General features: G+C 40.8%; 1 protein-coding gene across 1 annotated transcript in view; it reads right to left on the bottom strand.

Annotated features, from left to right (window-relative positions):
• Positions 1-13,198, bottom strand: part of LOC102690731 (circularly permutated Ras protein 1) — a 29,536-nt gene extending 16,338 nt beyond the window's left edge. Inside the window, exons 1-4 of the mRNA XM_069189154.1 lie at positions 13,013-13,198; positions 9,010-9,070; positions 5,977-6,132; positions 1,072-1,197 (exon numbers count right to left, since the gene is read on the bottom strand). Coding sequence (XP_069045255.1) covers positions 1,072-1,197; positions 5,977-6,132; positions 9,010-9,067 — 340 coding nt within the window. The 5' untranslated portion in view covers positions 9,068-9,070; positions 13,013-13,198. The remainder of the gene's footprint in view (positions 1-1,071; positions 1,198-5,976; positions 6,133-9,009; positions 9,071-13,012) is intronic.
• Between the last annotated feature and the right edge of the window lie 502 nt (positions 13,199-13,700).

The raw sequence follows: 13,700 nt of genomic DNA, 5'->3' as shown, positions 1-13,700 counted from the left end.
ATCCTATGATCCTGTACGATTCATGAAAATAGTGTAACGGAACGGCCGACATACAGGTTGTACGATCTGGTTGCAGTACACCACCCTCCCCTGCGCATAACAGGGATGCTGGCCGCCGGGGTTAAAGAAAGTGAGCCAGTGCAGCGAGGCACGAACAAGGGTGGGAACGGCGAGGGCACAAGCCCTAGAACCCGAATCCGTTACAATAACAAAAGGACAGACAATGAAATATGGCTATTTCGAAGTCGCAAATTTGAGATATAAAGTCGGAATTCTGAGTTACTAAGTCGGAATTCTGAGTTGCTAAGTCGCAATTCTGAGATACTAAGTCGGAATTCTGAGTTACTAAATCGGAATTCTGAGTTGCTAAGTCGGAATTCTGACTTACTAAGTCGCAATTCTGAGATACACAGTCGGAATTCTGAGATACCATAGCGCGTTTTGTTTTTACTCCCTGGCGGAAACGGGCTTCCATAGGCTTCCATACTGAATGCCTATTGTCTGTTATTTCAAAAATTAATATTGTCTGAAGAACTTTAGCAAAACCCATCTAGTAATCACCATATCACTGTCATATGATCTATGTGGATCCATCTTTACTTTCCTTGTTCAATGAACTGTAATAGGTTAGTTAAGCAAGACCTGCCTTTACTATAGCCAACCTGACTATTCCAAATAGGTGATTCTCTAGTTACAATGATTATTTCCATAACTTAACGTGTAATAAAAACCTTGGACTATAGATATGTGGTTCGTTTTTTTTGTGTTTTTATGGAACTACATTAGCACTTCTTCAGGCCTTGGGGCCTCCCTTGTCTTGGGTGGCTCGGTAATGCCCTATGAACAGCATATCTTTTTTCCTTAGGAACAAAGGGACTCAACTGCATGGCAGATGGTCCACAAAACTGTATAAATAAAAGTACCTTTAAAAAACACAATCTATGTTAACAATTTCAGAAAGACAAAGTGTGACAATGAGTATGAAAGAAGCAGAGTGGGTTCTTCCCCTCTTTCACTACTACACTTGTCACTGTGTCACTGTACTGTAGCTCTTCATGGCACCCCACTCACCACGGGGGGGCAGAGGAGGTGGGGCGCTGGAGGGCAGGGGCAGGGATTGGGGCCGCTGGTGCCTCTGGGATGTCCTGCTGCAGCTTCCCTGACGAGGAGGCAGGGGCGGGGGAACCAGGGAGCTATCTGAGGGGGAGAAAATAAAGCAGGTTGACAACGGTCCTGCAGTAAAACTGCTGATGTAACACTGCTGTACACACGCACGTACAGTATTCATACATACACATGCACACAGTTCCACACATCCTCCCTCTGCTACACACACACAGCTCCACACACCCTCCCACAGCCCCACACACACAGCCCCACGCACCTTCCCACAGCTGCACACACACAGCCCCACACACCCTCCCACGGCTACACACACACAGATCCACACACTCTCCGATGGATACACACACAGCTCCACACACCCTCCCACGGCTACACACACAGCTCCACACACCCTCCCACAGCCCCACACACACAGCCCCACGCACCTTTCCACAGCTACACAAACACAGCCCCACGCACCTTCCCACAGCTGCACACACACAGCCCCACACACCCTCCCACGGCTACACACACACAGCTCCACACACTCTCCGATGGATACACACACAGCTCCACACACCCTCCCACGGCTACACACACAGCTCCACACACCCTCCCACAGCCCCACACACACAGCCCCACGCACCTTTCCACAGCTACACAAACACAGCCCCACACACCCTCCCACAGCTACACACACACAGCCCCACACACCCTCCCACGGCTACACACACACAGCTCCACACACTCTCCGATGGCTACACACACAGTTCCAAACATCCTCCCTCTGCTACACACACACAGCTCCACACACCCTCCCACAGCTACACACACAGCTCCACACACCCTCCCACAGCTGCACACACACAGCCCCACACACCCTCCCACGGCTACACACACACAGCTCCACACACTCTCCGATGGCTACACACACAGCTCCACACACCCTCCAACGGCTACACACACAGTTCCACACATCCTCCCTCTGCTACACACACACAGCTCCACACACCCTCCCACAGCTACACACACACAGCTCCACACACCCTCCCACAGCTGCACACACACAGTTCCACACACCCTCCCACAGCTACACACACACAGCTCCACACACCCTCCCACAGCTGCACACACACAGCCCCACACACCCTCCCACGGCTACACACACACAGCTCCACACACTCTCCGATGGCTACACACACAGCTCCACACACCCTCCAACGGCTACACACACAGTTCCACACATCCTCCCTCTGGTACACACACACAGCCCCACACACCTTCCCACGGCTACACACACACAGTTCCACACATCCTCCCTCTGCTACAAACACACAGCTCCACACACCCTCCAACGGCTACACACACAGTTCCACACATCCTCCCTCTGGTACACACACACAACTCCACACACCCTCCCATGGCTACACACACACAGTTCCACACATCCACCCTCTGCTACACACACACACAGCTCCACAAACACTCCCATAGCTATACACACACAGAGCTCCACACACCCTCCAACAGGGACATGTAGTTAGACATATGTTTAGAACATTACACAAATTCACAATTCCTTATACAGACATATACAACACACACATTCATATACACAAGCTCATGGCCCCCACCAAAGAACACTGTACAGTATATCTCAGGAAATTAGGTTAGAACATCGCTAATGATGACTGCAGTGGTGGTTAGAAAGTTTCCTTTGCACAGACATTCAACTTGTTTGTGTGCTAGACTATGTTGCAAAAACCATATCGTACAAATATCACATGGGTAATTCTGAGCTGTAGGAATGTAGGTGTTTGTATTAATTCTTCAATGTCCTTGTCAAGAAAATTCAAGGATAAAACAAAAAAATTAGAACGCTTGGGTGCAGACCAAAGCGTGTGGAAGACCAAACCAAGTGTTAGCTTTAACTTTGCAATTACTAGGTGAACTAGTAAGACATCATTTTGAATGTTGTCTTCAGTTTTGGTCACCACATTAGCAAAAGGAAAAGTTCAAACCATAGAAACAGATCAGAGCTGTAAGGTGCCAAACTCTGGGCAGCTTCAAGTAATGGTAGAACAGAATTTTAGATGCAGTTTGCAAACTTTCTTATATAATTGAGGCTCTCCTATACATTATGCTTGTTATATACATACTGCACGTATATGTGTTATATACATATTCTTGTTATATATCATGTACATCACACCTTTTACTTCTGGCTGAGAGGGAATGCAGGCACTTCTAGCTGCTGCTTCTCTCATGTCTCTTGTTTGTATATGCGTCATACTTTTACTTTTCATCTTTCAACTTTTTTTTTTACTTCACTTTCATCATTACATTTATCACCAACTGTAGCTTGTTTAACATTGCAATTTCTCTATACCACCTGCTACTGCCCTGATCCAGTATTTCTTTCCTGGTTTTTGGCACGTCATCCCAGATTCCACCAAAATGCTCATAAGGTATTCCTTGCTGCAACTACTGAATCTTAAATGATCTTAAATATCCACCGCAGTTCTGGATGCCATTTTCTTCCTTCATCCCCTTGCGGAGTTGTGGTACCCATTTTTCAGCACAAGGCTGCTAGACTGTCCCACACTGGTGCTGACCTGCAGAATCTTCCCTTCCCTGCCTGGAACCCATCCCCTTTTCAACAAATCCATTGGCTCAGCGAGACCAGACAGATCAGCATTATTCATCACTCGATCTACAAAGAGCAAGGTTGCTCTACTAAATTATTTCATCACGTAGAAAAAATTTGATTTTCGATGTCTGACTGAAACCTGACACAGACATTAGGATAGTGTCTTGTTTAACAAAATAGTGCCTCCTGGTTACAGTTTGTTTGAACAATCTCTCTCTTCTGGCCATGGTGGTGGCATAATTGTTATTTATAATCTCCTTTTCTGTTGAAGTCCTGTTACTGTACCACTGCTGTATTCTTGTTTCAAATGTCTCTCTTCCCCACTCTATTGTTATTATTACTGTATATAGACCCTCTAACCCTCATGATGCTTTTTAAGGTGTGTTTACTGATTTATTTTCTGTTATTTTCAAAGTTAGGAGGATTCTTATTCTTGGTGAATTTAATATCTACATTGATTCACGGTCTTTCAATTTAGCTCAGGATTTTCCCGCTTTGATAGAAGACTTTGATCTAAACCAATTTGTTCTTATAACTCATCAAAGCCTTGATTCAGTAATTGCAAATGACTCGTTTTTCACTTCTCTTATCTTGAACTAAGTCTCACTGACAACTTAGCTATTCTCTTCAATCTAGAATTTCCTGTTTCACACTGTTCCCCCTCATGCTCTATAAGTTTCCACAACTGGCGATCTGTTGACCAGGCTAGGTTTGCAAATTCTGACCTGTCCACTATACTTTGCTTTTTTAATTCTGATCCTTTAGAAGTACAAATTGCTTAATAGCTCTCTCGTCTACCCCCGAAACCTCAGCACCTCTTAAAACTCGAACGATCTCTTTTTTTCACTCTCCCCCATGGTACACTGACCAGCTGCGTTCAATGAAGGCAGTCTCCTGAAAACTTGAAAGTAGGTGGCATTTTTCTGCCCTTAATGTTAATTTCCAGTCTTGGAAGGAGGCACTTCTGTGCATACAATAATGCAGTTGAGCCTGCTAGATCTAGCTACTTCTCCCACATCTTTGAGAACAACCATAACACCCCCAGACATCAATTCTCTAAAATCAGCAATTTTCTGAAGCAAAACTGCCCACCACATTACCTGCCTCATCCCAACTTTCCAACACATTCTTAAGATTACTTTAGCTCCAAAATTGACAACATCCAGCATCACACTCTCTCTACAATGCATGTTACCACCAAACCTCCACCCTGCTTATCTAGGTTTAATAGTTCCCTTCTCTCTAGCTTATCTCTACTTGGCTCTGCATGCCTCAGCAAACTGGTTGTGCACAATAAATCCATAAATTGCCTATGACATCCCATTGACACTGCTTTATTTTAATATAATGTACATGTACAATATACTGTCAAAACATCGATCTTCTACCTCCTATGTTGTCACTAATACTTTCTGTACCTTTCATACATACATTCATACATTCTTGAACTAACTAAACTAATTAGACTGGCATACTGTATATCACATTAAGTATAATACATGTACTGCCACAGTTTTTTCTATGCATTATGCTATGAGAAAGTCTGAAAGATGGACAGAGAGATAACTGTCAGAAACAGAGAGGTTGTCAGTCCTGCTGGGAGAGAAGAGACACACACCCACACTCACCACACAATATGTAACATCCTGGTGTGCCCTAGGAGACAATCTGCACCAAACAACCTATAATACTGTACTATACATAATACTATGGCAGCAATGTACTGTAGTATTTCAGGAACTAAGCCAGGCTCAGCGGTAAGTTTTTTTGATTTACCATAGGTAGCACAGTTCCTTTTGGAATTTACTGTATCCTTGTCTAATATAATTTAAATTGCTTGTTCTACAATGTTTACTGATCCTCTACCTGTACGTGAATCTTGATCATTGATATAAAGTATGAAGTGGTTCTCTAGTGGAGTCCCTATGGCACTCCACTAATTACTGCATCCCATACTGTATCTGTAGTCTCATATGCTATCTTTGTGTATCCATTCTCCCCACCATGCTGTAATGTTAATCCTTTCAGGAAGGATAACACCCATTCTCATAGAAAACTGAAACTGTCTTTCCAGCAAAGCAACTTTGAATTGAAACATAGCAAGAGAGAGTGTCTGGGGTAAGGAAAGTGAAAAGGAGCAGGGAGAAGCTCTGACGGAGAGACGTTCAATGAAAGAGTATTAGAGAGTGAGAGATAGATAGTGTGACGGAGAGGAACATTACCATCCTGGTAGCCCTGGTGACTGCGGGGGATGACAGCAATGCGGTTGTCATAGTCATGATAGTCTCGATAACTGGAGGAGCTGGGCCCTTGTGCAGCAGACTGGGTAGACCCATCCCAGCTGGAGTAAGAGCCACTGGGCACAGCAGCGTACAGAGCTATTAAAGAAGACAATGAGATTGGGTCAGAGCAGCATTGAGAAGAGGCAGCAGCACCATCATACACCGACATAAAATGATGCTTTCCCAACAAGCACAAACATGGAGAATAAGACGCCAAGGAAGCAAGGACCAGATGACACAAATGGAAGTTAAGGACCATTTAAAACAGAAACTCCAACATTTTCATTCACATAGAGACATCTTCAAGATTCAAGATTCAGTTCTTTATTGCGATAAGAACTATTTGTTTGGAATTTGGTTTGGTGAGCTCATACAATTAAAAATATACAGTACATATTTTCACAAATATTCAACATATTATTATTATTATTATTATTATTATTATTACAATATTGCAAATATTAAAGCTGATAATAAACAAAATCCACCCAACACATTCACAAAGCATCCTAAACACACATCAGTAATAAAATAAATACAGTATAACAGTGATAAACGACAGTGAAGCCTGATAGAATAACAATGAGCAGTGCAAAAATACCACAATTAAGGTGCAGAGTTTATGCATCTCAAATCTTCCAGGTACAGTAGGTGCTGATGCAAAACCTACTAAAGTAGTCCTTGTCTTGAGAGGGGAGAGAAGTTATCAGAGGTTGGGCACAGTGGGAAGGGTCAGCAAGGATCTTGAGAGCTTTGCATTTTGGTCTAGAGAAGTAGAGTGATTCCACAAAGGTGATATACACTACCTACACTATACCTACACCTATTATACAGTATATATACTGTACCTACTATACCTGCACTACTACACTGCCTGTAGACACAGGGCTGTGGTCAAGTTTCAAATGGTTTACAGGCTATTAGTCAATAGTTTAATTTTTTCCAGTGCATTTTTATTGGTAAATCAATGTAAAAAAGAAAATTTTAATTGAGGAACTTTAAACAAATTTAGTATATGAGAAAAGGTACTGTATCTAACCACACTGTCACAGTTTTTTTCACCTAGCCAAATATAATTTAGTAACACAAAGAGGTTAATTTCTTACTGCATAGAAACAGTGAGCTAAAATCCAAAGAGGCTGCATTTTGTCTCACTGTCCCTTTACCTGAACCTTCAGCTAGTTTGGCCTTTGCTGATTTATGTTTTCCTCTGCTCTACTCACCAACGGAAAGTTCCACTTCACAGTAAAAGATTTGTATTGTCTTATCCTTTCGGTTTTAAAGGTGGAATTAACCACTGCTTGTACCTTTGCAGCTCACACACTGATACAGCTCCCCACTCCAACCTTTTTGTATTTCCATTTCTGTAGCTAAATGGAACAAAATATGGTTTATGTGTGTTCCAATCTCCCGCCAATATGATCATCATACTGTACTGTATATGAAGATTATTTTCGTAAGATACATTTTATTGATTTAGAGTGTTTTTTTAATTTAGACACTTAGAGGAAACCAATTGTTTGCCAGATATCAGTTATTGTAGCCAATAAGTAAACACCCTTGTTTCCTAAGAGCAAAACTGAAAATACATTGTAGGAGAGCAGTTGTAGTAGTGGAATTTGATTGATCTGTACTTACTAGTTACACAGTGCAAAATGAATGTGTTCGACCTCTAATAGAATCTATACTGTATGATCATTTATTTTAAGTAACAGTGCAAGTACTGTAATCAGTTATGATGTTCAGCATTTTTGTAGTAGAGCTGACTTGTCTTCTACATTTCGCATTCTTTGAGAACACTTTTCAGAGCGGCTAGCTTGTTTTGAGGCAGAGCACAGAGAATACAGAGAATTTAACAGAGATACAGAATATCAATCGTCATGGCAGAGTTACTGTATTACACACCTAATACAATTCCACATGTTTGTGTTAAATCAATTCCACATGTTTACTGTGGACCACTGAATTAGCAACAGGTATTTTAAAAGATGAAAGTGAAGTTTCTCAGCTCACTGGAAACTACTGCAGAACAACAAAGGGTCTGTGGTATTCAAGTCTCACTGCACAACACGTCTCTGTACCACTGCAACCTCAGTGCGGAGAAAAGGATAAAAGTATGAAGCATGGTCCCTGGCAGCCCGAGGACACGCAGACTCAGCTTTCCCAGAACAGAGCCCAAAAAACCCTACAGGGCCCTGGTAAAGGAAGCAGAATGCTTACAAGATCTCTGATGGACATCAGCCAATCACTGCTGGGCTCATGCTCAGGGATTAATGAGGACAGCGGCTTCCTGTGCCACTGAAGGAAGGAAACAACTGCTACTGCTTTGCTTGTCATGACAGAACACCCTCCCCCCCACAACAAACAGCATCCCAACACACACTCCCTGCCCACATAGCACTCCTGACACACATTCAGCACCCCGACACTCACACTCCCTGCCTACCCAGCACCCCTGACACACATACAGTACCCCAACATACACACTTCCTAATCACACAACACCCCTGACAAACAAACATACTAAACCACTCCGTCACACACTCCCCCCCCCTAACATACATGAGCATGAGCCCTAACATACTAACATACTGTATTGAGGTATCACATTTGCGGGTACAAAACAACAAAAATGCTCCAAAAGAACCTACAACTATAGCCAGAGTCCATCAAGGTCAGTGATCCCAGCTTACTTTTTTGGATGTTTTGACCAATCATGAATCTTGCAAAAACATGTCTCCAAGGATTCTTAACCGCTTTATCTCCAAACCAGTGGCAGTGGTTTTCCACGCAGCAACACATTTCTGTCCCAAATAAGGAACCTGGAGACTGAGGACCTACCATGACTGCACATGCACATGCACGTACTTGGCCCACAGCTCATCTGATTTCCTTTTAGATAATGAGAAGTACAGTGCAAGTCTGTTGTGAAGTGCAGGACATTGTTTGGAGAAAAAAGAGACTCACTCTTACCTGGAACATCTGACACTGGCTGCCAGTTACACACCACATGACTGCAGGCGAATTCCATCTCCTACCCTGCCAAAAACACAGAGTGAGCAACAGAGGAGACAGGGTAATGTTAGAGGACAGGGTGCACATATGTAAGACTGAAGTGGCATTTTATCAACCCCATCAGCAGAAAAAGGATTAATAACAAGATACAAGTCTGAAAGTGTGCAAAATAATGCTCCTTAAATGGGGCTCTCAATATGCTGCTCGGAGTAAAGAATAGTGAAGAGAAGGTGTTGTTACCATACTGTAGGTCATCCATTTTAACAGTTTAGAAAATGATAACCTCTACATGAAGAATTTAATCTTTAATAATGTTTAAATAATATGAAAAAAAGAAAAAAAGATGATGAATTTAATAGCTTGTTTCAGTTGCCCACAACTCTTTAATGAAAAGCGCCTCCTGCTCTTGGTTTTAAGTGCTCTTTTGTCTAGATTCTAAGTGTGTCCTCTGTTTCTTGTTTCACTACTGAGTCTGAAGAGGTCCACCGCTTTCACTTTGTCAATGCCTTTAGGACTATGAATTCTTAAGAAGAAACATGAAACTGTGTGAGTACTGTAGTTGCAAATGAGAGGTGGCCATTCAGCTCTTTTTATGTGTCTGTTTCTTCTATTTACTAATTTCAAAATTTAGTAACTAAGATAATTTAAAACTTTGTCTAGCTATTTATTGAAAGTTCCCAGAGTTTGACTCTTGGCTGGGATGCCAGTTCAGATAACCGTAACTAAAGAAGTGTTTCTTTTTCTCCATTCTAATTGAAACCCCCTCCAGTTTTCTATGATTCCCTTGTTTCCTTATTACCTTGGGTTAACCCTACGTATACCATTTAGGATCTTATACTGTACATTTTAATCTTCTCTAAATCAAATTTGTTCTATAGTTGTGTCTGGTCCTTTTGTAGGCTTCTCTGTTGAAGACTAAAAAAGTACAGCTGCTTCAACCTGTCAGTGTAGGGCACTCCCTTAAGCACAGTATCTCTGGTTGCTCTTCAATGGACTGATTGCAGAGCAGTAACATCATATATCATAAATATTATATATATATATTTTAAACATGATGAACAAAATAATACACAATATTCTAAAAGATGTTTCATGAATTTTCATGAAACCTACAGTAAGATCCCCATTTTGAAATCCTATGCTTTTATTTATATATCCTAAAATTTGTTTTTTCACTCACACTGTCAGGAGGAAAATGACATACTGTGTCAACATAAACACTAGAGTTTTTGTCATAGTAGCTTCAACAAGTGCTCCCCATCTTAGATTCGTAGCAAATATATGTAGGTATTTAGTAAATGCATGTAGGTACAGTATGCAATTGAAGAAATGAGGAAGACCAGAGTTCCTAATAATGACCCCTGTGGTACTCCACTAATTACATAATCCCAGTTTGAGCTTTCATCCCCTATTTGTACTCACTGGTTTCTAACCATTTTCTATTTCTTAATTCAAATACATGCATTACTTTTAATACCTACAGCCTGCAATTTAAGATTTAGTTTTTTATATGAAACCTTATCAAAAGACGATCATCTAGTTTAGTTATTTTTCCTGTTTCTGTAACTTCACATGTAATACAAACATTACATAATATGATAATCATGGTCTATAATTACTTGACATAGTTTTGTCACTTTTTTATGGACTACAATATTTCCTAATAAGAACTACATGCTGTAGTTCCTGTGTTGTGTTAATAGGCTTTGAATAGAATTTTGTTTTTCCTTCAGTACAATTGGAAAAATACCATCAAGCCTTGGAAATTTGGTTTATTTTACGTTTTTCTAGTACCTATAACACTTGTGCTAACAATGAAACTGAAAATAACATCCTGACTTCTTGCTGTCATTAAGGGGCAATCATTAACTGGTGATTGCTCTAGTGTCCTGTTTGGATTGGTAAATACTGCACCTGGCTTTCCCTCAGGTTAGTTGAAATACTGTAGTTTCTCACTCCTCTGACTAATCTGTTAAGTTATGATGTGCTGGAGCAGAGCACTTTCCTGTAATTCCTAGCTGGATCCCAATAAATTAGTCTTAGCCATTTTAACTATGTCATTTTTTAGACTTCTACGCATATTTGCCCAAACTGAAGTAACAGGTATGAAATTGAATAACGTCATCTAGGCAAATACTGTATACACTTGTACATAGAGCCAGAAAAATCTGAAATGGGAAAAATCCTGTTCAATAGCATTCGTATTTACAAATTCAGCAGCAAGGCTTCAAAGACCTTTGAAACACGAAGGATGTTAATCCCTAGGAGAAACTACCTCTTTAATCCACCTGCCCCACCTGTTGGAGCACTTGCACTGTGCATCCCTTTAGTGCTGAAGCATTCAGATCAATATCTCCAGCAGGCTGCTGCTTTAACCCCAGGCCTATACATCCTCTTTCACTGTGCTGCTGTTTTTCACTTGCGTTATCACTTTTCTTTTTAAACTTTTTTTAAGAGCAACTAATATGTAACCCCATTCTATTGAAATATCAAACTTTTCCAAGTCGACATCCAGGATGAAACAGAACATCAGAGATTAAACCAAATATCCCACAAGAAATTGTTACACCTGGATCAAAATGAACATCCTGGCCAAGCTGAATCTGTCCAATGTGCTAGTTGCTGTGGAAAGATGAACATCCTATGAAGCAGGGAAACGAATACTCCGAATACGTACAAATATACATTAACATGAACCCTTTGTGGAACAGAAGGGCCCTGTCTGCAGCTGTAGTAAGACTCCAATTAGCTTTTCACAAAGGGGGGAAATCTTGGAGAAATCCCCATCATGTTCATAAAATATAAATAAATTAATCGAATGACTCACAGTAGAGAGATTAATGCTTAAAACTGTGGTAACTTACAACTCTCCTTACTTAGAGGTGGAAGATTAATATATATATTCAGAAGAAATTCACATATCTTGTCTATTTCAATAATACCTGAATTTCCCCATCAGGTTACTTGAATTAAAAACAATTAATTAACTTAATTTCTCTTACAAACCAATCACCTACTGCAAACCTAAATAATTTGGTTGACATGATTCCTTCTAATAGTTTCACAGTACAGTAAGATTAATTTATCCCTTTATCTTAAAGACTTGGATGGTACATCTGTAAATCTTAATTCTGAATTGAAGACTGGCCACGGAATCACATTCAAACTCCAAATTGGATTCACTGACAAAATAACAAGATTATGTTCATATTACCGAGGCATCACACAAGGGCAGATATACTGCTCTACATTCAATTAGCTAGTGGAAGCATGAATCCCTGCAATGTGGACCATCATCATAGCTTTCCACCATCAGACCTCCATCATGCAATGGGTCTCCGACACCAAGGCAAACATGTCGTGTACATTGTTTTTCTTCAGGAAATAAAACCAAACTTCACATATAAAACTGCTAATAAATACTCTTTGCTACCATTCTGATATTCCGGCATGTTGTTAGGTTTATTGAGCTCTTTTCTACAGTATACTGTATCTATTTAACTAGTTTGATGTTGCCTTTGTAATCTTAACAGAGAGTTTTTAATGCTCTCTGATCCCGTGAAAAATCTGCTGTTGGTTTTCTTATAGTAACTGCAAAAGATTAAAGTGATAAAGCATGTATTTTTATTCATTTCTAAGTCTTTAAAAATAAATACTACAATTAAAAAGTATTTTGGAATCTTATCTAGCCCTTATCTAATGAAAGAAAGGTTATGCAAAAGTACATAATTCATTTTTCCTTGTTTGATTTATTTAAAAATGAATGTATAGCACAAAAAATACAATGCTGACTCAATCCCATCATTGTCACCGACACATCTGCAGAGTCTGTGGATTGAGCCTGTCTACTGACCACCCCAGTACACTGCACCCACACTGAGAGCTAGCTCTGGGAAGCACTGTGTACTGCACCATCACAGCAGGTCCAGGGAACACCAGGGCAGCCACTGACTTCACATACCTGAGAAAGCTGCACAGGGCTCAGGTTGTCTGTCCCAGATCTCTGTTTGTCTTGCTTGTGTGTTGGCACCTGTCCGTCAGACTCCAGTGTCTGTGTGCTCTGATGCAGGGCCTGTGTTGTGTGTTGTAACCAGCTCGAGGACAGATGTCGTACCGCTCTTGACACAGAGCAGGAAGTCACAGCAAAGAGATGAACGACTGAGAGAAAAAACGAAAATAGGAGGGAAGACGGTGTGGTTCAGTAGGTGGGGGATTTTTTTAAAGAAACGCAAGCCCTTCTCTTATCCTTGTGCATCACTCAGACATAACAGGACTTATAACAGGAAAATAAACAATTCTTTCTCTTAAAGGATATTGTTAAAAATAATAAAGGTGCAGTACTTTGTTGTTCATTATCTTCTGCCACTGGATTGAATATTAAACGCAGGATAACAGACAAATCAGGAGCAAAGTCTTTAGAGTCTCTCCAAGATCAACTGTGATCTTAGTTATTAACTTATCTTATCTTTGCTTTCACAACAGAAACAAACTTTGTTCAAAAAAGATTTCTTTTGCAGTCTTCAAAACAGCAGACTTAATCTGCTCGAGGCTAAACCACACAAGCTAAAAGGTGGGAGGAATGCTTTTCAAATGTCATGAAAGTTTGCCCACACCTTGCAAATAACAAAAATTAGATAATTATAGTCTAT

The sequence above is a fragment of the Lepisosteus oculatus genome, chromosome 1 (genome assembly GCF_040954835.1).
Source record: "Lepisosteus oculatus isolate fLepOcu1 chromosome 1, fLepOcu1.hap2, whole genome shotgun sequence".
In the NCBI taxonomy this organism is placed as follows: domain Eukaryota; kingdom Metazoa; phylum Chordata; class Actinopteri; order Semionotiformes; family Lepisosteidae; genus Lepisosteus; species Lepisosteus oculatus.
Note: the sequence above shows the minus strand (reverse complement) of the source record. Positions and strands in the feature narration are given on the sequence as shown.